Here is a 27766-nt window from a genome sequence, read left to right as displayed (position 1 = left end):
TATTTCCAGTAACGCTGGCATCGTGGTTAACTTGCCAATATGGGACGAAGATTTCAAACGAAAAGCGCCAGATCTGACCCTCCATGTTGTGTGTGCGTGCGTGTGTGTGTCTTTGTGTGTGTGTGTGTGTGTGTGCGTGATTTTGTTTCGGAGGAAGGACGTAGGCGTGAGTGAAGCCCATTCACAACACTCCCTTATTCTGCCTTCTAGATCCTGTCAGGGGGTTGAGGGGTTGTGCTCACTGGGCCACGTCCGTGTTTGGATGCATGACAGCGGGGGGGGGGGAGCAAGATGGAGGGAGGCGGGTGCTTGGCTTTTCTCTTTCTTTTCATTGAAGTCAGCCTCTCCCCCTGGCTATCTTGCACCCTGGTACCCCCCTTTTACCCTTCCCCTGCAGCCCCCTCCACTCCAGCCTCCTCTTGACACAATGACAGCCGTCCCCACCCTATCGGAGCCCCCGCGCTCCACCAAGAGGCAGCCGTCACTCCGGAGGTACTCCACCCCCCCCCCCCCCGCCCCACCACCACCACCACCACCACCACCACCACCACCACCACCACCACCACCACTGATAGGTCGAGGCTGGCTGGCTGGCTGCCCTCTCAGCCCCTCCACCATCATCCCACCCATGGGTCCCTTCCTCCTCTCTCTCCCCCCCGTCCCCACCACCACCCACACCACCCTCGCCCCTCCCCAGGGCCACTCGTGTGTACACATCAACTGTCAACCACAGGAAAAACAAACCAGCTGCATGGCAACACTAGTGGGCGATGGTGATGGGTGGAGGGGTGCAGGGGTGAACCCAGCCAGACAGATATGATGTCAGCAGTTTATCCAGGTAGATGCACACTGAAATATACTGGGGGATCTGAAGAAAGAGCAGTCAACACGGCGAAAGGGAGGAGAAAACATACCGTATTGCTTATTATACTGAAATGCATCATATAGGTTTTTAGACACCGATTCAAATTCAATGCATCAATGTATGGATCTCTGCATATGTATGAATAGGATCCAAATGTGTTTGTGGTTTTATTTCCGCATTACCATTACCTTTGATCCAAAGACATAAAGGTTGAATATGTTCAGGTGCATGGCATTAAAGAGCAGGAATTTTGGGGGCTTATCATGTGGTGGCTACAGCTGGTCAGTGGGGATTGAGCCTGCATACCTTCTGGCTAAGAATGGCCCTGGGAACATCCTAGCCACGAATACGCTATCCTACCCACCCACCGATTAACATCTTCAGCATGTCTTAGGAACACTGAGGGAACAGACTAGGGATATAGAGAACCTAAAATCCTATATTGTATCACAGCAGGAACTCCTAAATGGGACTCGAACCTGTAGCATCCCGTATCCGTGTTCCTCGATCGTCCCCTCACACGTGATGTGCAGTCGGGTCATCAGGGTCTTAGAGCTGGAGGGAAGAACCACATCAACCACAACACTCAGATCAGTTATGATCTGTTATGCCTCAGGGTGGCAGATACCATTAAATGGAATAACATATCCAGGAACATCAAAATATTTAAAATATTGACGCAAACTTAGATTTCGATGTGTCAGAGAATATTCGTCGATGAAAAGCTCATTATAGATGATGCATTATTACCTTTCCCAGTTCGGAGGGTTGCTCAAACACTGTCTGGTGAACGTCACGAGACCTTTGGGCCCTTGAACCAAAACAACGATTTTTTGTTATTCATTCACTCGAGCTGTATGAGCCTGGAAAGGCATCAAAACACAAAGCAGTAGCCATGATACCAGTGTGTCATATTTCATAGCTTACGTGTCTGTGTGACTCTCCTGAAGTAGCACAACAGCGTTTTTAACTTCTCGATCTTCCTCAACGAGTAGCCTTCGAACAATCTGAAACGGGCCAGAGATACTTTGAGGAAAAAGATTCTTGTCAAGTAGACACTGTATTCAATCTACTCGGAAGAGTTTGGGAGAAACAATAGCATTCGCTGTAATAGAGACAGATTCTTTGCAAATAAACGGAATATCTTCTGGGGAGATTGTTTTAAAGGGAGGTAGTCAGAAACACAGCAGTTTGCACAATACATGGCAATTAAGAAAAAATAATAAAAACTGTTATAGTTGGTATACACAACACCCATTGTGGACTTGATTTGTGTACTTCATAACTGCCACAATATTGGCACCCTTAAACTCCAAGTTATCTTTATAATAGTGAGAATTTATTAAACTGATGGTTGAATTTATCTCTCTTCATACATTGTCTCATAAGTCTCATTTCGTCCAATAGAGTCTGGTGGTTCCTGAATCCTGGTGTGCTCTGAGTACTCTGCTGTGTGAGGTTGGATCACTAAGCCACACTGAAATTGCCTTTTGGGTCCCGGGATGGAAAAGCTTAAGAACCCCCCTATCCTTCACTACGGCTCTGAGGGGGGGCGGTGAGTGAACTAAATGGTTAAGTCGGACATTCAGTCTCTCTGCCATCCACTCTGAATGGAAGAACAAAAACAGCAGTGCCTGAGGCAACTTGTGTCAGAAGAATCAAGGCTAAACGCGTAGCAGGGGAAAGGGAGTGCAAAGAGGGTGGGGGGGGGGAAATACTTCATGTAGTCCAGTATGAAATCGAGTAACCCCTTTCGTAGAAATAAGGTGCACAGAAACATGGTTTCTCTTGGTTATATAAAGAACTCAATCACAGAGCTGACACGATCTGACAGAATGACACAGTTTTTCCCTCCCATAAAGTATTACAAGCTATTTTGGCATTTTACATGCAGTATTTCTAGAATAAAAGTTGGACTTCACCTATTTCGACGGCCTAACAGAATGCATTACCAATTACATTAATTTCTGTTATGATGACATCATGCCATCCAGGGTAATTCGTTGCTTCCCTAACAACAAACCATGGATAACCAGCAGCCTGAAGTCCTTACTAAATGAGAAGAAAAAGGCTTTCAGGGAGGGCGACAGGAATAAAATCAAAGAACTTCAAAAGGAACTTAAGGTGAGGATTAAGGAGGGGAAAGAAGCATTTCGGCTCAAACTGGAACAACAGTTGCAGCAGGATGGAGTGAAGCAGGTATGGGCTGGAATGCGAAAGATCACGGGCATGAAGCAGAAGGGCAGTACACTGCCTGATGGTGAACTGAGTCTGGCCGATGATCTGAACAAATTTTTCAACAGATTTGACTGCCCCACACCACCACTACCGCCCCTACCTGGTCTGCTGACCAATGCTGCTTCCTCACCACCTCCCCTCCCTCTCTCCAACACTCCTGAGATGTTACCTGCACAGAGTCCTCTCTTCTCACCTCCTACTCCACCAGCAACCCCACCTATGACTCTCCATACTGCCCAGGTTAAGATGATGCTGTACAGGCTGAAGCCAGGGAAAGCAGTGGGGCCCGATGACATCAGCCCAAGGCTACTGAAGACTTGCTCTTCAGAGTTGTGTGGTATTCTAACACACCTGTTCAACCTGAGCTTGCGCCTACAGAAGGTCCCAAGGCTGTGGAAAACATCTTGCCTTGTACCTGTCCCAAAGAAGACCCATCCCACAAACCACAATGATTATAGACCAGTAGCTCTCACTTCACATATCATGAAGACATTTGAGAGACTTGTCCTCTCCTCCCTCTGCACTAGTGTGTCTACGCAAATGGACCCTTTACAGTTTGCATATCAGCCTAACATCAGTGTTGATGATGCCCTCATTTACATGCTGCTGAGGGCATACACACATCTGGACACCCCTGATGCATCTGTAAGGATAACATTCTTTGACTTCTCATCTGCCTTTAATACCATCCAGCCACGTCTGCTAGGGGATAAGATGGAGATGATGAAGGTGGATCCATTACTGATACTGTGGTGTTTGGACTACCTTTATCTCAGACCACAGTATGTGCGCTTACAGAACAATATTTCATGCACCATCCTCAGCAGCACAGGGGCTCCACAAGGAACTGTGCTGGCTCCATTCCTGTTCACCATCTACACAGCGGATTACAAATACAACACTAAAAGCTGCTTCTTGCAAAAATATTCGGATGACACAGCTGTTGTTGGCCTCATTAAAGGGGGAAATGAGGAGGAGTACAGAGACACCATAGACAACTTTGTGGAGTGGAGTACAAACAACAATCTTCATCTCAACACCACAAAGACAAAGGAGATAGTTGTGGATTTCAGGAGGGGGAGGAGGAGGACTCAACCAACACCAATCAGCATCGGGGGCACTATGGTGGAGATGGTCACCAACCACAGGTACCTTGGTGTGCAGCTCGACAGTGAGCTGGACTGGAAATGTCATATGGAAGCGGTGTACAAGAAGGGACAAAGTCGACTCTTTTTTTTGAGGAGACTAAGGTCATTTAACATCTGCCAACCCCTACTGTGCACTGTCTACCACTCAGTGGTGGCCAGTGCTCTGTTTTTCGCTGTGGCATGTTGGGGAGAAGGCGCCTGCACAGCGGACAAGAAGAGACTGGACAAGCTGATCAGAAAGGCCAGCTCAGTGGTCGGGGCTGAGCAGCTAAAGGTCCAGCAGGTGGCAGAGGCCAGAATCCTCAACAAACTGGCCTCAATAATGTCTAACCCCACTCACCCACTCCACGCCCTGAAGGTGATCAAGAACAGCACCTTCAGTCAGAGACTAATTGCACCAATATGCAAAACGGAGCGGTACAGGAAGTCCTGTATACCAGCTGCCATACGGTTTTACAATGCACAAAATTAACTTTGCACCTTATAGTATTTAGTATTTAGTATTTATTATTGTATTTATTGTAGTATTTAAGTATTTTAGCATATGAGGGAATGTGTGTTTGTTATGTTTGTTATGTCTGTCCACGCTGTTGTGACACTGTAATTTCCTGTAAAGGATTATTAAAGGATCTATCTATCTATCTATCTATTTGTGTCATATTTGTGCATTTTGTATTCTGTAGCAAAGTCGGTGAATGCAGACTGGCTGGCATTAACAGTGGCGGGTCTTTTCTGCAAGTGGACTAACCCTCAGCGTCGTGATACAACCAAGGAAAGGGGAGCTGGCCGGCACTCGGCCGGCTTGATATGGGCAGCCTAAACCAAGCGGGCGGCCGCCTGCGCTAAGAGCAGAGTAAAGCCACTTCAATCAGAACGCACCATGTATCCGTACCTCTCACGGCACTTCAGCGAGAAACCAGTAACGACAACAGCAACAACAACAAAAAACCGACCCGGCAAAGCTGGGAGTAATAATGAAATGACAAAAGGAGGGAAAGCTGATGCACTAAAAGCCCCGGGGCAAGAGAGGGACAGAAAGGAAAGAAGCCCACGCATCCAAGGCGATCTGCTTATTGACTATAGAGGTTTCTTCCTACTCTGTCCATCAGGCATTCCCTCACTCAATGCCGTGGTCACACTCTCTCACCCCTTCTCCTCCTCCCCCACCTCCCCCCGGTCCCTTCAGCCATGAGTAGAAGGACCATCCTGCCCTAATGTTCCCAAGGAGGAGACACACCGGTGACGCACGTGGACAGTGCCCGGATGGGGGGGGGGGACTGCCCCGATGCACAATAAATTAGGGCCTCATCTCTAAAGTGCCAAAGAGATGGAATCCCCGTGGTGGTTTACCCAAGACGTTTCCAATTATTATGTTTACGGCTGTGCAATTCTGCAAAACAATGCATCTCCAAAAAGGGGCCAACGTTCTCCCACCATTTCCCTACAGACAATTATTTTCTTGCAGATCAGCCGAAGGTATCAGTTTAAGAAGCAGCCGCAACAAGGTTTAAGGCCGATAATGAGCTATGGGCATGACAGAAATAAACAAATTGAATAAAACAAAAACACAATATCTATATATATATATATATATATATATATACATATACACACAAATCTTTTTTTTGTGTATCCTATTGATTTGCCTTTCTGTGTGAGTAAAAAGCCCCAGTGGAAGGCGAGGGGAAGGTACCTCCCCTCCCCCCCCTCCTGCTCATATCTATCCATCACTTAACAAGAGGACAGACCTTGACAGTTGTGCCAAAACAGCAATCAGGAGATTGCCTGCTGCCCGGCCCCGGCCAAGACGGAGCGCTACTGTAGCCGATAAGCAAAGTGACGGACACTCACTCAATTACCGCGGTGAGGGGGCGGGGGGAGCGGGCGGAGGAGGGGGGGGGGGTCCAATAACGATCCAGGGAGCGCCCGTATCGGACGGGGGCTGGACGCCGGTACAACAAACTTGTTGTTGATTTTTCTCCCTCGCTCAGCAGGGGGTGGGGGTTGGTGGGGGTGTTGGGGGAGGGGGGAGGCTGATAGTAAAAAGAGAAAGCAGAAACGGTGGAGGCAGCCTTCTGCGATGGCTTGGCCGCTGCCAGGTCTGAAACGGCCATCTCTCTCTCTTTCTCACTCTCTCGTTCTCCGTCTCTCTCTGGTCGTCTGAATCGATGCTCAAGCTATAAGGTGTGCCTTCCCCCCACTTAGCCTGCCTGTGGCATTTACAGACCAGGGAGATGTCACAGAGGGTCTGATTGAAGGTCAGGACCAGATATCATAGAGGGTCTGATTGGAGGGATGGACCAGATATCATAGAGGGTCTGATTGGAGGGATGGACCAGATATCATAGAGGATTGAAGGTCAGGACCAGATATCATAGAGGGTCTGATTGAAGGTCAGGACCAGATATCATAGAGGGTCTGATTGAAGGTCAGGACCAGATATCATAGAGGGTCTGATTGAAGGGATGGACAAGATTCAAAGAGGGTTTTAAAGGAGGGATAGTCCAGATATCATAGAGGGACTGACAGAAGGGACGGACCAGATATCACAGAGGGTTTTTAAGGAGGGATGGACCAGATCTCACAGAGGGTTTTTAAGGAGGGATGGACCAGATCTCACAGAGGGTTTTTAAGGAGGGGTGGACCAGATCTCCCAGAGGGTTTGCAAGGAGGGTGCCCATTTCAGATGATCGACTGCATGATTTAACATTGAGTTAAAATAATAAGTGAAGTGCAGAGAAGGGAGGCTAGAAAAACCCCAGCACAAAGCGTGCGTATAAAGAGTGCAATCTGGTGCTGCTGTCTTACCCCAGGGGGGGAAAGCAGATGGCTAATTACAGTTAAAGACAGAAGTTGGTGTCTATGAAGTAGCAACGACTCTCAAAAATAAAAAAAACATACAGAGCTGAAACTCCCCCCTCATGGCAGAGCCCAGAAGCACTCCCACACAACCCATCCCAGTTTGCTCCCAGACACCGTTAGGCCCCACTAATGAGAAGAAGAAGGGTGCCCGAGACAAATTGGGGGGAAAAAATTCAATTAAGTTGGATCTCCAAATTATTTGGAGATGGAGATGCGTGATGTGAACGCAGCCAACTATAACTCACTTTCCATGGCAACGCGTCGAACTTTGCTTGACATCGCGAAACCTGGTTAGCGCCGGTGTCAGACGTTTCCTCCTCCAACTCTTCCCTCCCAAAATGCAATTGGGCGTCCTGTAAACACTGCCTGGCCACCGACCGGTGCCGAAATAACGAGCGAAATCTAATAGATTTGCGCGCATGAATTCCTTAGACAATACGCAATGTCAGAAATTATGGTGGACGTGATTGAGGCCGAAGGAAAAGGAACTCCTTCTGGAGTTTATTTTGCGTAGCGTGAGATTGATAACGAAGGCACTAATGGGCTCCCTATTAATTGGCCTGACATAAATGACACATCATCCCACATCCCAGCAGCACCACAAGTGATAGCTCACCATGGCACAGTCACGACGCAGAGGGTATACCACAGATAGGCACTTGTTGTTGCTTGCTTTTTTCATCTCACTTTATCACAACATACATTTGTTTCAATTAGCCTCGCCGTGGCCCGCCCCCACACACACACACACACACACACACACACACACACACACACACACACACACACACACACACACACACACACACACACACACACACACACACACACACACACACACACACACACACACACACCTGACCGGATCACTGGGTCTGAGTAGGCAGGAGCAGACATCAGCCATAAAACACTCCTACAGTGACAACGTCAACCACACAAGTAAACGCATGCCCCACACACACACACACTCACACACAAATACACCAAGACAGGGAAACAAGCAGCTCAGAGACGATCTGCCAACCCAGAGACACAAACCACTCTCCCCATGGAGGGGCCTATCCCTATCAAGAGTTTTACTGTGACAGACAGGCTTATAGTGCACAGTTAAATGTGACAGACCACATTGGGGGGAGAGAAAACTTTGTGAATTTTTTTAATTTTTCTCTAAACATATGCTTTGGGGTTCTCCTAAGAGAGTCAAAACTCACACTGCACAGGCTGGTGGATGATTACGAGAGCCTAATGAAAGCATGTCCAAGGTTGCAGTGCCCCCTTATGGTAGTGTGTATACCGTAGGTCGCATGCCCCACGAAATCAAACAGGTTTTCAACATTGCAAAACATATTTGATTTTACTTTTTTGGTGTATACTGATGAACTCTGTTAGAGGACTTCTAATAAAAATGATATTTGCAAGCCTTGGAACTGCTTCATGATTAAGTGCGTCATGATTATTACGTCAGATATTAAAACAGACAAACAAACAAACAAAATGTATTCACAGATAATAATTGATAATTTATAAATAATCCAATCTAATAAATAGATTCATAAAACACTAGAATCAGTCTCCCAGTCAATCCAACAAGGTATGTCAGTGCATAACATGCCTGCCAACTTCTTTCATCCAGCATTGTTACTGAATCTCAATTGCCACAATAGCTTTATTTAATATCTCGAAGGCCCATACACTGGCGTGGCTGCAATCCGTTACCTGTGGAAGTTGATTTCGGGGTAGTTGGAGTTGCGGGAGTTGCGTTTGGGGAAGGTGCAGAAGAAGGCGTTGGCCAGGAGACAGGAGATCTGCTCCTGGGACAGAGTCAGGGAGTGGTTCTGCCTGGCCTTCAGCAGGGGGATGGGCTGACACCACACACACACACACACACACGCACACACACACACGTTAATAATTATCAAATACACAACGCAGACAGGGGCATGGAGACAACATGGCGGACGCTGGATAACCTTGTATGAGGACATTAATAAAAAGGAGGAGAGGAGAGGGAGAAATAGACAGAGACAGAGACAGAGACAGAGACAGAGAGAGTGAGAGAGAGAGGGAGAGAGAGAGAGAGACAGAGAGGAGAGCGATGGAGCATCGCATGGCTACGTAGGTGGCCAGGCGGCACGTTGTTTTGGGCAGAAGGATCTCCTGATGTGGGAGGCTAATTAGTTTAGCCATGTTAGCCCTGCGCCCTAAAACAGGGGGAAGGCTGAGTTCCATTAGTTAAATGGCTGCCAGTAATTAAGGCTCTCCTGGTCCGTGCGGTCAGACCCCGGTGGTAGGGCCTATCCATCTCCACTGATTAGGCCTAAAGAGCCTCCCAAGGCCGGGCTGAGGGCTGATCGATACCAGCCTCTAATAACCCACCCACTTAAACATTAGCGGGCGCTACGGCGTGCTGACGAGCAGCCAGTCCCGCGGTGCCCTTTGTTCTATAACCACAGCCGACGTGCTCAAGCCAAGCCTCGTCTCCGCTGAGGAACAAAATACAAGGAAAATTATTTCTCCAGCCAAAGAAATGGCTGTTATTTAATTACTCCCATAGCTCTGAGATAAGGAATTGAATTAGAGGAATGCAGATGTTGGCATTCCGAGATCGTCCATGACGGATAATGAGAAGGTGCAGGGATGTGGCACTTAGGAGATCGTATCAAACGTGTATTAGATTGCGAGGATGGTTTAAAATTGATGTACAGCATTAGGGCATTCAAGGCATTTTGTTCTCAGTCTTCTGCTGTCCTGTACTTGTTGCCGTGGCATCTAAATATCCCGCCAATAAGGTACACTCTTTGCCTTATTAAATAAATTACAAAAAAAAATGTATGAATGGACAGAGTCTAGTATGAAAACAAATCGAGTCAATCAGATGGACGGCAGAATGAAATCCTATTTCAATCTACGGTTATTGTAACGCCAACTTTTCCAACCGACAGGCATGGTCCAGCCGACAGATGATGGCCGTTAGAAATGTCCCTCCACACTTGATTCCTGCCCCCATCATGGCTGCTCTTGCTACACAGGCAATGCGTAGAACGTGGGTAATATCTCGCTCTGTATAATTGTGTGTACATTCCATCTCCTTTGGTCTACTACACTAGTAGCCCACTTTTTCCAGAAAAAATGTTCATACCATAGTGACATATTATGGGGGGACATACGGCGTCTGGCCTGCAGGAGGAAGCATGGGCATGTTGGGGGCACACCGAATCGGCTGGGTGGATTGGGTCTGATTGCGGTGTCCGCAATCAGACCAATCAGGGAGTGTGTATTTACGGTCCTGCTTTATCTTGTAGTGGGAAGGGATCGGGAGCAGAGACAAGGACTGGAGCACATGAACTACGTTGTGGGAGAGTCTCTGTAAACGCTCCCTGTGACCGCGATGGCGGCTTTATAATTTCTGGACTGTCGTAACTCATGCAAATAAAGGACCCGGTGTCCATTCGCTCATTGAACGTGTTACACATATATTCATAGTTTCATTCAAAACTCTAAATACGTCAAATTAAATATGGCGATTCAAGCAGTTCCAGAGAAGGCTGTGATAATGGTGCGCCAGTGGGTAACACTACATACCGATGTGCATATTTTTGGGGCACTGAGGGCCAGCTTCACCATGCCAGGCAGGAGCACTTCAAACAGCTCCTTGGCCTCGCAGCGCTCCAGAACCTGGAGAAGGAGAAGCCCAGAGGGACAGACATGAGTATTGTGTTGATCAGGGCTGAGATTGTGTTTGGTCATCAGCATGAAGGTCTTTTTCGCAACAACAAGTACTGAACACCAATAGTAACCAATAGTAAATGGCAAAGCAAGACCACAGTGAAAAACTGGGTAAAAATACTATTTCCAATACTGTATCTCCGGCTGTGTTCATGTGATGGGTGCGACCAGATGAAACTGAAGTTATGTTGCAGGTTGACAAAGTAAGGTCCTGGGTCATTCTTTGGTCTGTCAAACAGACACAAACAACCTAGGAGCACGCAAAAAGCAAGAATTATGTTTTTCTGCATTCCAGCCACACTGCTGTCACGCCAAACCCATGTGCATCGAAGATATCTCTAAGGGACTCCTCGGGAGAAGGTGATGTTAATTATCTCTGTGTCATTAGCCTCCTCCTCCTAAATGCTGACAAGAATTGTTTGTATACTAGTGAACCGCCACCTATAAAACAATTGACATTTCAGACAGTCAAGACAAGAAGAAGGGGGGAGGGGGGCATATATAGAAGGTACTGAAACAGCCGTTTAACAAACAAGCCAGCTTAATGTGGCTTCATCTTCAACAGTGCAGACGGTTGAGGGGTATCGGGATTGTCTGAGCTGTGAATGGACACAGTGCTTGTGCGTGCGTGCGTGCGTGGGCCCATTACCTTCACTCCCATCTAAGCGGGAACGGGTGCTCGTCATATCTTTAAATCACACCCCAGTACTCGGGAAGACACTCAGCCTCTGCAGACACCCGAGAGGCCAGCTGCACCTCCCAGGTGTTTACCGGGAACTAAACGCCCCATAACCACACGTCTGGCGTGGAGGGATCTCTGACGGCGTAGAGCTTTATGAACCTCACCGCCGAGTGGCTCCTAAATGGGGGAGCATCCCCTCCGTCCTTCTCTTGTGCTTTATGACTAAAAATAAATAGATGTACGTCATGGGACGTTGTGTGCCGTTAAATATAAATTGAGGGCAGTGAGAGAATAATAAAAAATAAAATAAAAACAGCGGCAGAGCCAGTGACGGCGCACCAAATGTGCCCCCGTACCCCCCGTACCCCCCTCCTCCCCAACTGCCATTAATCTCGGGGAGCAAAAATGTGCTGGGCTCGCATCATCCGTAGACACAGCTGAAGCCCCTGCCTCAGCAACCCATCTACACCACCACCCCCCCCCCCCCCCCCCCCCTTTTAAAATAACTGTCCAGTAATTCTATCATACACCCAGATTTACAGCGCAATCAGTTATGAGTGTATTGGCTAGGGGTGTCAGAGTCATCTATCACCGGCCTGCTTCCATTAAGGTTAGGGAGGAGGGTTGGGTAGTCGGTCTGATTAAATGGACCTTCTTCGAACAAATGCAGATGACCAATTGGAAGGGGGGGGGGGGAGGTGGGAGAGAGAGCGAGAGTCAGAGAGTGGGAGAGAGGGAGTGAGGGAAGGAGGTGTGGGGAGGGGGAAATGCGTGATTTCTAAACCAGGAAGTGGAGTCTCCAATTTGGCCGTGGGCATTTCACATGGCTGCAGAGCATGTCTGCCTAAACGCTGTCAGGATTAATGGGTGCACTGACATCATAAAGCGCTCCTCTGGGGCCGGGTGGATGGCAGGAGGGGCTGGGTCACAAGAAGGCTAGCCACAGAGAGCCATGCACTGTTTTCTACATTCATGCACTAAGTTAGGTGTGTTTACACACATCTCTACCGGAGTTTAATGGTTGATACAAGAACGGAGAGATGGACAGGCGAATGTGGTCTACTCGTGTTGCATTGTAATGCAATGTAACCTCTGCTTCATTCATAATATTACCATGTATGTAGTAGTGTCAACATGAGACGAATTGAGAAATCATTGACACATACATTTAGACGGGAAATTGATAGCTCAAAAGTAATTGATAATTGCAAACATGTGATAAAGTAAATCAAGCAGGGTGAAATGCAGGGATAGGCCCGTGTTAGGAAGTCAACCATTTCCATGGGTGCCTTCCATATTCAAATACTGGTACATGTCTGCATTCTCTATTTCAAATTAAGCTATATCTTACACCTAACTGGCTCACAACGTAGAGTCAGGGCATTGGTTACCAAATAAACATTGTGACACTTTCAATTGGGAGGGTATGGCAAGACAATTTACTGTCATTTCCTGATAGCATATAAAAATACAATTAGAACATGACCGTAAATTATCTTCAGTACAGTTATGCAGATCCAATACCTTCCTAAGATGCTGTGCAACAGACTCGGAACGGAGGAAGACACACTTGAAAGGTCAGTATAAACAATGCACCAACGCAAACATACAGCATGGAACTCAGCAATCACCTTCTGAATGTCATAACCTCATCAGGTGACCCTGTGTTGGGTCGTGACCCCGAGGTCGCGACACAACACTGGGGCATCACATCGACACGAAAACACAGTGAACATTTCACCAGTACACTCTTTGTCACACACTTATTAGGAAATACACACACCATCACTGTATAAGGGTATCACTTCCAACGCTTGAATCGTTTCCCTGTATAAACCTGGACATCTCCCAGCTCCGGTCATCCACAGCTAAGAGCATCAGCAGGATCTGACTGGTGGAGGCTATTTGCTGATGCAACAGAGCAGACGTGAAGGGTGGTTTCCCCTTCCATAGCATTCAATGGGACCTTTTAATTAAATTGGACTGAGCTGTAAAACGGCCACGGCAGTTATTGATCTGATGCACTGCTACTGCTGCCCTTCTCTAAGAAGCTGCTTGACAGGGAGGAAGAAACAACCAGTTTGCGCAGAGGGTGGCCGAATGTGGGCTGAGTCATTACTGAAGTGGTGAAAATCAGCAAGTGCAATTAATCTGTACGTAATATGCATTAGGCAGGCACTTCTCCATGCCTTTAAAGCTGGGGCAGATTGTTCATTTTACTTTTGTACTTGTACTTTATTTTCAATATTCATAATAATTTCACCGTATTTACAACGACAAAAAAGTTATTTACAACAACAACTTTAGCTTCTGACTGAAAGTGAAATGTATTTGTTCCAGGGTTTCTGTCTCTTTGCCTGTTCAGATAGTTGGCCAGTAAAATGGATGATCCTCTGAATACAGCCTCTATTCAGGGAAAAGGCCACTCTAGAGAGTATCTTTGGCACCAAGCCTTGCTTTGGGAAACCCCTCCCTCCCCACTTACATTCTATCTATTCCCACTGTTAGCCAACGGCTACACCCAGTGTTTCCCCTCAATGCATCCAGCAGTGGGGCAGCGATGCTGATCGATTAATTGCACTACCCAAATCACCTACGCAGAGTTAAAGAAAAAAAGATAAATGATCTTGCTTTTTGTTTAATTGAAAAACATATATCATTACCCCCCTAAATTGTAAGATTTCCTTATTGTCGTTGGAGCAACACAGTGAAAAAATATTGGCAGCAAAATGGTAACGGCAACAGAAGACCAAAATATGAAAAATTATATTATACTATAAGCTCTATACTATAAAGTAACACAAGTGAATTAATAATAGAAAGCAGCCTATATATTTGACTGTGTAGAACAGAAGCAACAGTATTATGAAACCCAGACCAAGGCACAGCTACAAATTGCAGATTGAAAACTAAATTTGTGCTAAGAATGATGCCAGGCAACGTGTCTTGCGCTCCATAGCTGCTCCTTAACGATTTGCATGTTGGTCCTCCATAAGCATAACCATCGATCAAAGCATCTGCTAAATAACTAATTTGCATGAATTTGTAAAATAAATCTTAAAGTATTTAAGAAAAATTATAACAATGAATAAAGTTGGACATACAAATTGACAGCCCAGAATCAGTCCTAGCGGGGCACAATTCAATGTTTCTCAGTAGTGGAAATGAGGTGTGTGTGTGTGTGTGTGTGTGTGTGTGTGTGTGTGTGTGTGTGTGTGTGTGTGTGTGTGTGTGTGTGTGTGTGTGTGTGTGTGTGTGTGTGTGTGTGTGTGTGTGTGTGTGTGTGTGTGTGTGTGTGAGAGACAGGGAAGCTGTCGGCCACACACTGCTAGGATGATAGGGATTCCCTTGGTTCACCTGAAACAGCTGCTACTGCTATGCTCTTTCCCCATCCCTCCTAACTGGAAGTTGTGCACACACACATACACACGTGTAGTTTTGCTCAAACACACATAAACACAGGTGCACATAGGCACATGCAGACACTATACCTGTGCACACACATACACGCACACACATGCATACACACTCCGTTTGTCCCAGGTAGCAGACGGGGAGGATTCAGCTGGGTGGGCCGACATACACCTGATTTGCTTGGAGATAAAAAGGCTGTGAGCAGCAGAGCTCCTCGTTAGACCAGGCTAGTGAGGCTGTTCAACTGACCGCTTAAAAAGGGAAGAACACCAGGCTCAGAGGGCAAGATAATACCATTGATGTATGAGTCTTTCAACAGGAAAGTCACGTACAAACGTGGTACGGCGGTACATCAAGACAGCCGTCAATTCAACAGTGAAGGGGAGGATTTAGTGATATAATGTAGCCGGCAGATGCAATATATTCTGGTTTAATAGAATGTGGAACAATAAATATTCACACATCTACGACACAATTAATCATCAATGAGACCCCGGCACCAGCCAACGGTTGCCCCCACCACAACCTCCTCTCCCATATACCGCCACCATGGTGCTTCAAAGATCTTTATCTTTGTCTGGGATTTTGCACTGTTTCTTTCATCTTTTGGGAATTGAGTCTTATCTTTTGGCATACAAGTCTTACCTCTGTACATAGAAGGTTCAGGGTCGTGAAGTCCCACTTCTTGGCGTGGGTCATGTTGTACCTCAGTATCGCATCCTGTATGCAAGAAATACACTTTGGTTTTTACAAAGGTTTTTTCGATTTAAAACACAGCAAATAATTGATGATGGGGACCATATATAAGGTGTGCATTCACTCATAATCTGGTAAATACAGCAATTGTTTGAAACCAACTCCTAATTGAATATGTGTGAATTGAACTCTGCCATCCTGTGGTTGTTTACGGAATTGCGTTTGGATCCAACAACTGCACACTGACACTTGACAGACTTTTGGCTGAAAAGTAAACCTAAGGCATTCCTTAAGAGCTGCATCAGAACCTCATGAGTGACCATCTCTGTGCTCCTTACCTTGATGTCCAAGGAACTCTTGAACTCGCCCGTCAGGGCAGTCTGGATCAGCCCCCATCGGCTCTGTACACCACCGCCTCCACCCTACACAACACACCACATACACGCCTTACTGAAAAACATGTCTGCTGACCAGCTTCGCGTACTGTCTCAAGTTAGGGTTGCTATCTTCTGGTAAAAGGAGGGTTACTGGTTTGATTTGGTAATCGGTTCATTTTATATTTTTTCATTAACCAACGCTTTAATGCAAAGCGTCTTACCGCCATTATTGTGGATTAGGTCATTTTCCTCAAGGATGCCTACTGGTAGACTGGGAAGTTGGAACTTTAGGGTTCTAACCAGGTACTTTTCAAACACCATAACCACTAGATTACTAACTTAGTGTCTGTCTGTCTGTGTCTGTGCGTGCATGAATAGGTGAATGTGAGGGCCGTAATTGTAAAGAACTTGTGTCCTTGTGTGTATTGAGGTTAGAAAAACCACAATATAAAATAACCTCTTTATCACATCCCCTTCTCAGGTCCTCTACATGTATTGGACCCCCTTGAAACCAAGATAGTCCATCTCAAGGGGTTATCCTTCAATGCATTTGAAGTGTCGTGGGCCTCGTGTCTGCTGGTACCTCCGTCTCCACGGAGAAGAGGTTCTTCTCGGAGCAGGGCATCTTGACGGACACGTCGTCCCATGCGTCCTTGAACTTAGACGGGTAGTGCTGGGGGACCTCTCCCTCTCTCAGGAGGTCTGTCTGGAACATCCAGAACAAGAAGGGTGCAATGAGGGTACAGGTCGGGTTTACTCAAGAAGAAATAAAGCAGGCAAACTTCTTGGTTTTGATTGTATTGAGTGATTTCATGAGTCACTTTAAGGATGAAATGGAGCAGGGGTCAGCTACCTTTTCAACATGCTATGCCAGTTTGACATTTTCTCGTTAATGAGTGTGCCTTAAGCAACAATATATTGAATACTAAGCTGAATTATGACACAGCGACCAAAAACATTTCCAGAAGACCTGGAATTGTATTATTTCCATATAGTCCACAATCATGCATCAACATTTTAACATTTTTTGTTGTTATATTCGCAACATGGGCTTAAAAAAATATAATGACACATGTCCCATCTTAATACACCACTTTCAGAAACTCATTCAAAAACATAGTTGCACGGTGAAATGTAAAAAAATTTGAATATATGAGAATGTTGGAACCATCCACATCAATATCTTTAAGACATGTACAGCTTTGCAAAACCATGTGAAAGCGATGCATACAGGCAACTTGCTACAATATTGTAAATATTTTCTTCTCAATAACTCACAACATAGGTTTAAAAACTATTAATTGATCCCATTTCAGAACACTGCTTTCAGTAACTCATTTAAACATATTGCACTGGGAGGAAATGCCCAAAACAGAACAAAGTGCAAAAAAAAATCAGTAGCAATGATTATGCTGCCGCATTGTGCGGTGAATTTTTTAAATAAAAAAATAAAAATGATTTCTTTATTTTTTTCAAGTGTGCCAATGATTATACTGCCACGTGCCAGTGGTGGCACGCGTGCCTAGGGTTGCCGACCTCTGAAATAGAGTATAGTTTACTCATGCTGTACTAGTCATACAATGCTATTTAAAAATTACAATTTGAATAAATACAAATTAGAGATTTGATCCAACTAGATCTTTTATTTTTTAGCCCTGGAGGGTGTATCACAATGTTACAATTTGACATGATAGAGTGTTATGCATATTACTGCATCTATAGACATGATCATGACCATCATAGCAACGACATCATCTGATGGAAGCAAAAAACGAAAAATTCATGCCAGCTGCTTCACTTTTTTATGCGTTTGTGTGTGTGTATATGTGTGTGCATGTGTGGTTCTGTGTATGTGTATGCGTTTCTGTGCATGTGTGTTGGTATTCCTTAGGGACTGATTGAGGAGGATACGGCAGTGTGATGGGAGCTCCACTGACAAGGGGCCCTCAGGGGGTTGCGTGCTGACTTCACACTGCCTGACTCAATTCTCCCTATTCACAACAACTCTCCCCTCATACATTGAAAGACAGACACGATCCACCATGGCGGTAATAACCTCTTTTATGCATAGCTTAGCTCAAGTGCCCCTGCTGCCTAATTTGTTGTTCTGTCTAGCTCAACTTGTCGAGCATGGCGTTAACACTGCCAGGGTGCCAAGAATGGATGCACTCACTATATTTGAATATCCACCAAATGGCCAATATATCATTCCTTTACAACCAACAACATGTGCATCAGGTACAACCATCTGCAGCTTCTATTAATGACATTAATTCATTATTGTTTATGTGCGCTTGTGTTTCACAAATTAACAGCTTTGCGTGTCTGACTGACAAACAACCGTGAGACAAACACCAACCAAACACAGAAGGTGAGCTCACCCTGACTGTGACTGTGTGGCTGGCCGTGTGCTTCAGGTGGGACAAAGGAGGAGCACACTGGGGCATTCGGTTCAGCTCTTCGATGGGGGTCCCCAGCCAACGCCTCTCCATGTCGTCCTGTGAGAACGGAGAGCTGAAAACGGGACAGAGAGAGTGGGAGGAAGGGGTCAGCGCACAAGGGCTCACATGGAGAGCAGCCCCAGCCCTGCCTGGTACTCCAGCCATGCAGACTCTTATTTCAGTATGGAGTCCAATCTAACCCAATGGAGGTATGGTTAAACTGTAAGAAGGGGCCGTTTTGGTGAGAAACGGTTGCAAAACAAGTTGCAAAAGTACAAGAAAATGTGTGCATGCGTCATAGACGGAATCCAACATGGCCAACAAATTCTTTGTTGTAAGTAACGATTGTAAGCAAACAGAGCGTATTTAAGTATTTAAGTAGAATATAGGTATCTGAATGTTCATTGATTTTTTTTACTTTGCAACTCGGCCCTGTTTCTTTCCAAAAATGATTTTTTTTACGTATTAGAACCATGCTGCATGAAGTAAAATAGGACTCTAAACTGAGATAAGCATCTAAGTTTAGAGTCCTATTTAACTTAACTATTTAAAGGGGACAATGGGACATATTATGAAAACAACACTTTTCCTGGGATTTGGGGGGTTGTTTTGGATCTCTGGTGCTCCAACACGCATCCAAACTTTGAAAAAATTCTGTACAACATGATTTTTGGAGAAAGATATGCATTTCTCAAAGTACCCCGCCTACAGTTACCAAACGAGCAAGTCAGTTTCGGCCCCACCTCCTACGTAGGTAATGGGCAAAGTTGAATATAACCTCCCACCTCCCCACTCCCCTCCAATCAGAGCATAGCTAGGATTTTGTGGACCAGCGGAGGAGCAGCTCCAGCGTGGGGAACTCGGCGGCAGCTCAGCTCCGGGAGTGCAATCCCTTTCTTGTACTCCCGGACTGCCTCCCCCCGCCGGAGCTGCCGAGGAGACATGGAGGCGAAAGGGATTGTACTCTCGGAGCTGAGCTGCCGGACTGCCGCCGAGCTACCCCCGCCGGACTTTTCAGCTCCCGGAAGACACCCGCCGGAGCAGCCGGAAAGCTTCGGCGGCTGTTAAGCGGTGGCCAAACAGCCTCAACGGCGGCAGTCCGGCAGCTCCGGCGGTGCCGCCAAAGCTTCGGCGGCAGTCCGGCAGCTCCGGCGCGGGGATCTCGGCGGAAGTCCGGCAGCTCAGCTCCCGGTGCACAATCCCTTTCTCCTCCATGTCGCGGTTCATGGACCTAAGAGAGTCGAGGCCAAAGTTCCTTCCCCCCAATTCTTCTCAACCATGGCCAAGATATCCCCCACTACGAGTCTTTACTTGTTGTGGAAGTGCCAGAGACCTCAGACGCAGTCTTATGATTCATAATATCATCCGAGGCGCACATAGCTTTTGGCCGTGATATTAGATATAATATTAAATAAATACCCATATATAATAATATTATAATTATATTATATAATATTAGATAGATATAGAGCTCCAGGAGTCGGCAAACGGCAACAATCCCTTCTCCGCCATGCTGTGGTTCAGTCTGACACCTCATTGGTCAATGGGCAGCAGCTCATTAGCTCATTAAAGCTACAGACACCAGAAACAGCGCATTCTGAAGGGATTGAAACAGAGGGCAATAGCGGGAGGCAAATTATTTTTCCTAAAAGCTATATCCAGCTAACAGCTTCAAAAACATGTTTTCTGGAACTCGAATACTATGTTTACATGTTTTTGAAAACGCCATAGTATGTCTCCTTTAACTAGTTCACGATGAGGCTAGGGCAATCTGAGGATTAAAGAACAACTGATGCGACTACTCCGAATCCATCATCGAAAAGTATACACTGGTAAATAGACAAAACATGCTGCTAGGCAAAACGGTTACCCTTTTAAAGTTGTTCCTGTGTGCCGTCCAGTGTCATGTTTCGTATGAGAAGAGCAAACGCGTGCAGTTTTTACAGCATCCTTGGATGCAACCGTGGCAACCACCTGGGCTGTGTTCTGAGGGAGAAATCCGGAATCTAAGCCCTTGACAGGTGGCCGGGATTCCAGTTCTGAATGGTCTGTGTTTGCTGCTAGATCGGGAAACTTGGGTTCCCTGTCCGGAGTGGCGCTGTCTGCAGGGAGTTGTTTACAGACAGGGCTTTCAGGGCTCCGCATCACCACATTATCATCAGGTGCATCCAGAACATTGGTAGGGCTACAACTGAGATGGAGGATGGGCCTTTGATTTGAAGCAGAGGCTGTTTCAACCGGTTGGGGTCCTTGCGAGTTGGGCCTCTTGCTTGATTTCTGTCCATTGTGATATTGCATCTCAGCTGTTCCTTCTTTAGCCAGGGTGAGGCCGGGATCATCTCGTCCACTCGTGGCCCTTGAGTCCATGAAATGCTGAGAAGACATGTCCTCTTGGGGATTCTCCATTGATTCTACCAGTTCAGACATGGCGGAATTATCAGGAAGCTCGCTGTCTTTGTGTTGCATCACTGTTATACCCTTGTCTTCTGAACCATCAGCAACGAGGTCACTATAATGAACAGATCAAAGTAGGGTTCACTCACTGGAAAGCCAAAATATAATTACACTTCTTTGTGCACTTAATATTTGCCAATAAGTGCATTATGTTTGCAATTATATATAAATACATTGTGATATTATCATATGCATGAGACAAGTTTGTACTACATATTATGATTGATAAGAGATTAAGCAGACTTACTGAGGCACAATACATGTGTATCTAAGCAGGTTAGTTAACATATATACAAGTCAGTACCTTTTTTGAGATTCCATTTCTTGATCCATCTTGAGGGAATTCAGCTAGAAGTATCAAAACTATGAAGATGGAAAAAATTTCAAACTTTCATCATCACCATTCCAAGTCAAAGGAAAGGAGTATTTCAAAATAAAGGAGGTACTAAAGCAAGAAAATAAAAAATGGGGCATTTGACTAGAGGTGTGTTGATATATTATATAAGTAATTGGCGTGAATCTCAAAATTTAGTTAGGTACAGTTAGGTACAAGACTGCCAGCTGAAACGGATTCAGCTCCCGATTTCTGAACCGAGATTTGTTCCTGCGTGACTCCTTGACGATCTCGACTAAACAACCCAGACTGCAACCAGAACACCTTTACAGAGCAAAGGGTTTTCACAAAACTGAATCTATAAGGACCACCACAATATATGACGAGCTAGCTGACTTAACATGGCTCTTCGTTTATTAATAGTATAACGTTCCCTAAGACCCATGACACACTACCTGCATTAGCGATTCATCTTTCCATCTTCTCATGGACATAGTGAGTCTTAAATACGACATATTATTTGTCAACCTGCTGTAGCTGAAGAATGACGTTAGCTATTGTTGGCTGGTAAGCTAGCATTGAGTGGTCAAAGTACAAACTGAAACTGATGGAGATCATGGTGCCAAACTGTCCATTAAAAAGCTTGATCCAACTTACAATCACGCTCTCTTTGTGTACGTCTGAGTTCGATACATTATATTTTTTGCAACTGTTTTGCGTCAACGGAATTGAATTGAGACAAAACTACTTTATGTATCATCCTTTGGTATTGTTTTAGTTTCAATTCGTCGCTGAGTGACATCACGGGTTGACGGCAAGCAAATCACAACCAATCAAAACAAGTATCTGGAAAAAGGGGCGGGATAATGATTAGGTATCCCAGCAACTCTATCGTAAAGAGGGTTTAATGTCGTGCGTATCCTTCAACAGAGGCGTCAACGTCTATAGAAACAGGCTCCTCTGACAGGAGGAACAGAGAATATTTGTTTTGAACTTTGCTATAGTAACTCTAATGTCACAATAATGTAAAAACAAGTCATTAATACGTTTATTTAAAAGCTCACATTTCATAGATATTACTACCAGCATACAAAATACATAAACGCTGAAAACAACAAACAATATATTCAGCGTTATTCGTACTAGTGCAAAAAGCCCCAAGTGCCTTTCCAAGAAGTTAATCAATCTGAATATTAGCAGGCATTGAAACATTTATTTTGTTCAATTTATTGGTCACAGGGGCGGGTTACTGGCTATAGTGAACCATCATCCCTCTGGGTTTTCTGGAGCAGGGAAGCAGCCTTGGAAGCACTGACTATGAGAAAGGCTTCACAATCTTCATTGAGATGTAGTTCTGTGGACGCAAAAATGAATACAAAGGTTACTGATTTACACAGCACACATTTATCAGCCATTTGTTAACATAATTTCTATAAAATCCAAAACATATAAAAATGTGGTAATCATGTGATTCTCAATAGGAGCTTTATGTAGACATAGAAAGTCTATGATCAATATGCAGAATGCAATGTTTATATCAGAACAGGTCACTATGATAAATGATCTTACAGGCAGGGAGTAGAGCATGATTGCCAGGAACAGGATCACCAGTATTAGAATAATGGATAGGATGAAAATCCATTTGAATCTGCGCCACACAATGAATTTCATTGTCTTGCAGGGATTTGTGAACCAGAAGAACGATGTGTCAGGGCGGCTGGAAGACAAAACATCAAAAATAGTTCAGTTGTGTTTATTAAGTTATGAATGCAAGAAAACATTCAAGATAATTAATTTGAACTCCTAAGGGAGAAACTATATCTTACTTGGGAGACTCCAGTCTGGGGTTCATGTTGGGCTCATCCCTGCCCTTCCCTGCTGGTTTTTCCTCCACTTCCTTCTCTTCCACAATCTCTAAGGTCATCTCCACCTTCCCCTATAAAACATGAAAGAAATGACAATACGATTCTGCTAACACATGTACTCTGTTGATTTTAAGTGGTTATTTTTGAACATACCCCAATCACATGTTTTCCATCCTGCTCAATCAGGCAAGGCCACCAGCCTCGCACTGACTTCTGGGCGAACAAGGAGGTAGCCTTTGAAGTTTTGGACAGGCTTGAGCCTTCCATGCCCGGTATCATCTTCATGCTGCATTTCTCTGGGCTTTTAGCTGGAGGGATCAGATTCAGCAGATCCAGCTCCACTGTGCCTGTAGCAGAGTTATGGACAAGTCATGTGTTTTTCAGTTTTTGTTATCTATTTCTTTCAACACGTTTGTATGTATTTTGTTGTCTGGATTAGCCGTAGAAAAAGAGCGCAATTGACTGACCTAGGTAGTCATCAAGGGAGAATTTGTCATTGTCCCAAATCTGGATGTTCATCTTCGGAGGGATCCTAAATTCGGTTTTGTCCAGATTCCAAAAGCGGTTCTGGTAAAGACAAACCATCAACATCTTGCTGTTGTTCTCTGGTCTCATTTACATTTGAAGCATGGTTATGCATATACAGAGAGGATGTATTACTAAGTGGAAAAATAAGAGCAGTTGACATAAAGTCACTCTTACTTTTTTCGAGACCAGACAGAGTTGTTCTGCCGGCAGGTAGTCAAACCCGAAGATGAACCTCCAGTTGAAGTTCCCGTCTCCGTCCAGGGATCTGTAGTGGACGTCCGTCTTCTGCTTATCCTCCTCCATCCCCGGCATCCATCTGGGAGACGTGGTAGTGATTAAAGTCATGTTCTACTGGAATATTTCACCAAACATGATCGTGATGATTTACGATTGTGAAAACAGGATTTAAGGAGTAAAAGGTATTAAAAGGCCCCTGTCTAGCTGAACTTGTAGAGCATGTCATTACTATAGGGGTTCAGGGATTCAATTCTAACTGGGTTTTGGGGTGGAAATTCTTTGCACTGAATTGACAATGTACCAAAAAAAAAGTCTTTATTGTTCATTGAAAAAAGTGGTAAAAATTGTATAAAAGCATAATGCTGAAATGCTGAAGTGAGCAGCAGCTGCTGATGATAAGCTGCTGATAAGGATGCCTCAACTCCCTTCGGCCATCCAGGATGTATGGTTTATGTTATAGCCATAAAAGTGCAGAGGCTGTATACGTTTCCGCACCAAGGCTGGTATGCACGGCAGAAACTTTGAAGTGTTTACTAAACATAGTAACTCAGAGCTCGCCTTGTCTTAGTATCTCTAGAAAGTCATGTCTTAAAGAAATGTCCATTAGAGTTCACTCAGTTAAGAATTCCTGTGCTCACAGAGATGCTTCCACCAAATTGAATATACTATTAGTATTTTACTCAACCAAGGCAATGTTTATGATAGGGGTTATTGTAATAGTTAGGGGTAAGCACACAGTGTAATAATGCTTTCTTTGGATTGACACAATCATGTACCCTTTAACGTAGATGTCACTCATGTTTTCTCCAGTGATGCTTGTTTCGTCCAGTATGACATCTGTTGTGTTCCAGATGATGGTCCGCAGGTGGTACCTGTTACAATCACACCGTTATTTGAGGTACTGTACGTCCATGCCCATATCAAATAACATCCATGACATTATTTTGTAGTTTGGGTATTCATACCGTTTGGCTTTGCGCGGCTCTATGTCAGACGGCGGCCCAGGCACGCCAAGACTCTTGGGGAAGATGTCCACCCACATTTGAATTTTCCCCTGAAAATAGGGAAGAAATAATGTTACATTTAAATGTAACACTATAGCACACATACAGAATCTATGTCCATTTTTACATTGTGTTAAACAACCACTTGTTTTTCTTTATCTGTGTGTGTGTGTGTGTGTGTGTGTGTGTGTGTGTGTGTGTGTGTGTGTGTGTGTGTGTGTGTGTGTGTGTGTGTGTGTGTGTGTGTGTGTGTGTGTGTGTGTGTGTGTGTGTGTGTGTGTGTGTGTGTGTGTGTGTGTGTGTGTGCATGCGTATGTGCATGCATTCCTGCGTACATGCGTGCGTGAGTGGGTATCCGTGTCTAACCTGGGATAGTGTTGGCTGAAAAGAACTGTACAGAGTCCTGGTCTCCACATGCTCCGGTACCAACCCCTGGTTCCTGAGGACATGCAGGGCCAGCCTTTCCTTCGGTGGGCCAAGATGCTGATGTTCAACCTTATTGGCCTCTGCAAAAGTACAAGGAAACAAACGTTTTTCAAAGAATCCCTTTAGACAACAAAACTGAAAGTGAAAGTGAAAGTAAAGTCAACATCAGTGTATAATTGTTTGTAAAACAAGTAGTAGTAGTGTGACCATGGGAGTTATCCTTCTATAATTGAAGGATGCCTCAAGTGTTAATATGCCCACCAAAGTCCATCAGGCTGTACTGCTTCCCCTCAAAGGACAGAGAGCTGCCGTCCATCTGTAAACCCGGGGGAGGAATTCCCCTCAGCCTGGCCAGGTTCTGCAGGATCTGAGACGGCTTCAGCTGGTCCCGCCACTGGTTGCTCCCTGAGCTGTAGGGAAACTCATGCTTACACATACGCTGTCTCCTGGGCTTGTTGTTTTAGACTAGGCCGTGCAGCACTTTGTTTGGCGCTACTCCAATTTTGATCATTGTTCTAACTTTGCTTCAGTTGCGTGAGAAAGGAGAAAATCCACTTTGATTGTATTTCGTCTCAACACGTCAGGCTGAGGTCTTGCTACATGCCACTGTTTATTTTTTTTTCATGGGTTACCAATGCATTGCAGTGATCCAGTGATAATAGTAGGTTGAGCGGCAGCCTATCCGTTTGAAGATACATGTCTAGACTTGGTGTGTGTAACAACACTATGAGCTTACATGCAATAGGTCTGTGGAAGGCCACAGTAAGAGCTGAAGCGCGAGAGGAGTCTGTTCTCCAGATCGATGATGGTCTCGCCCACTTTCTCGTCCCGACTCAGCAGGTCGAAGTCATAGACGGCGATCTTCAAATCCTTGTCATAGGGGAGGAAGCAGGACATCTCAAACGTCCTGGATACACAGAAACAAAACAAGACATTCAGTTGTGCTTTCAACCCACACAAACCCAAATATAAGTTTTCGGAGGCAAAATACACAAAATAATCCAAAATTGAATGAGTATATGAAGAAACACAAATTATAATGTGTTGATTATTTTTCTTGATATGCACTCGCTGTCTTACCGGCCGAACTCTGGATTGAGTGTGTTGGGTTTGTAGCTTTCTCTGTCATCTACTGTTCTCCTCCCAAGATTAATCTTAATGTAGGGGTCGCACTGAGATGGGAACAGAGATAGTTGAACCTTTAACGCACTCTCTTAAATACAGAGACAAATGAAGATATCCATTTATTAAGCAACATATTTGCACAAATCAACAACAAAAATCTGCGTGCAAATAATGAGCTGTTGAAATGGAATTCAGATTCAGCTAAGACTAACAGTAGAGGCTGTTGGTTTGCATTAGCCGTGACCGTGTGTGTGACACTATAGGGGGCCCTCACCAGGCCGTTGTTGTCCTTGGGCTGCAGGTCAGAGCAGCGCACCACGTAGATCCTGACCAGGCACTCCTGAGGCCCACTCTCGGGCAGCTCCCTGAACTGGCGTGGAGGAGCAGCCATCCCGGGGTCCTCGTACAGCGGGTACACCCGGAAGGAGCCCTGTGGCATAAACCAGGCAACAGGTCCTTTATGGAGGCAGGGTGCTTTATATAGGGCTTGTGCATCGCAAGCTTTTGGGTTGAAACTCCGATGTCTACAGCCTGTCTGTGCCCACTTCTTTGTCGTGTTTGTATGTGTGTGTGTGTGTGTGTGTGTGTGTGTGTGTGTGTGTGTGTGTGTGTGTGTGTGTGTGTGTGTGTGTGTGTGTGTGTGTGTGTGTGTGTGTGTGTGTGTGTGTGTGTGTGTGTGTGTGTGTGTGTGTGTGCGTGCGTGCGTGCGTGCGTGCGTGCGTGCGTGCGTGCGTGCGTGCGTGCGTGCGTGCGTGCGTGCGTGCGTGCGTGCGTGCGTGTGTGTGTGTGTGTGTGTGGGGGAATTATTATACTTTGTTATTTATTTTATATCTTTAAACATTTGTTAACATGGAGGCTATAAAATGTACTTCAAGGCGTCGCCTTTACTATTTCCAAGAACCTCAAGTTCAGTCAACTTTATAGCAGTCACTGATCCTCCAGCTGCCGAGAACTTCATATCAACCATCATTGTTCCATTAGCACTCCAGAATCTCTTTTCTCCTTTCATACTCCCACACTATCAACCAGCGGTCACTGCTCTTGAAATCAAGCTCTCTTCTCCTGTTGCTTCATACCATACACTACCTACAGGAGAACATAACTGCAAACTCATTTTTACAGTTTGTTTCTCACAAGTAAAAGTATTTGTGTGAATAGAAATCCCTTACTTTCTTTGTGTCTGTTTGAATTGTAGCATCTTGTTTTGTCCTTGTATTAATATCTAAACCAAACACACTTGATAATCTCTATATACACAATGTTAGACATTATGTTCAGATATTTCTTTGCACTACAAAGGTCTTAAACCTGATCCATACTGGTTAATCACACACAGTAAGCTTA

The 27766-nt window shown here is 45.2% G+C and overlaps 2 protein-coding genes across 5 annotated transcripts in view; both read right to left on the bottom strand.

Moving 5' to 3' along the window:
- parga (poly (ADP-ribose) glycohydrolase a) overlaps positions 1-21986 on the bottom strand; it is a 35181-nt gene extending 13195 nt beyond the window's left edge. Inside the window, exons 1-12 of one of the 2 annotated variants that reach the window (XM_056610269.1) lie at positions 21895-21986; positions 21208-21266; positions 20320-20958; positions 18390-18522; positions 16592-16714; positions 15970-16053; positions 15581-15655; positions 10696-10788; positions 8830-8975; positions 1793-1872; positions 1616-1676; positions 1345-1420 (exon numbers count right to left, since the gene is read on the bottom strand). In XM_056610269.1, the coding sequence (XP_056466244.1) occupies positions 1345-1420; positions 1616-1676; positions 1793-1872; positions 8830-8975; positions 10696-10788; positions 15581-15655; positions 15970-16053; positions 16592-16714; positions 18390-18522; positions 20320-20958; positions 21208-21236 (1539 nt within the window). In that variant the 5' untranslated portion in view covers positions 21237-21266; positions 21895-21986. Of the gene's footprint in view, positions 1-1344; positions 1421-1615; positions 1677-1792; positions 1873-8829; positions 8976-10695; positions 10789-15580; positions 15656-15969; positions 16054-16591; positions 16715-18389; positions 18523-20319; positions 20959-21207; positions 21267-21692; positions 21781-21894 lie in introns of those variants that run through there. The other variant, XM_056610270.1, reaches the window with a different exon arrangement.
- A 513-nt stretch (positions 21987-22499) lies between these two features.
- Positions 22500-27766, bottom strand: part of myofl (myoferlin like) — a 23449-nt gene continuing 18182 nt past the window's right edge. For all 3 annotated transcript variants that reach the window (XM_056610266.1, XM_056610267.1, XM_056610268.1), the window contains 13 exons: positions 26697-26852; positions 26378-26469; positions 26034-26204; positions 25559-25707; positions 25238-25377; positions 24833-24921; positions 24644-24739; positions 23805-23946; positions 23570-23669; positions 23256-23449; positions 23064-23173; positions 22807-22954; positions 22500-22591 (listed from right to left, as the gene is read on the bottom strand). In XM_056610266.1, the coding sequence (XP_056466241.1) occupies positions 22553-22591; positions 22807-22954; positions 23064-23173; positions 23256-23449; positions 23570-23669; positions 23805-23946; positions 24644-24739; positions 24833-24921; positions 25238-25377; positions 25559-25707; positions 26034-26204; positions 26378-26469; positions 26697-26852 (1626 nt within the window). In that variant the 3' untranslated portion in view covers positions 22500-22552. The remainder of the gene's footprint in view (positions 22592-22806; positions 22955-23063; positions 23174-23255; positions 23450-23569; positions 23670-23804; positions 23947-24643; positions 24740-24832; positions 24922-25237; positions 25378-25558; positions 25708-26033; positions 26205-26377; positions 26470-26696; positions 26853-27766) is intronic.

The sequence above is a fragment of the Gadus chalcogrammus genome, chromosome 15 (genome assembly GCF_026213295.1).
Source record: "Gadus chalcogrammus isolate NIFS_2021 chromosome 15, NIFS_Gcha_1.0, whole genome shotgun sequence".
Lineage (NCBI taxonomy): Eukaryota > Metazoa > Chordata > Actinopteri > Gadiformes > Gadidae > Gadus > Gadus chalcogrammus.
The sequence above is the reverse complement of the archived record's forward strand: the minus strand, read 5'-3'. Positions and strand labels throughout refer to the sequence as shown.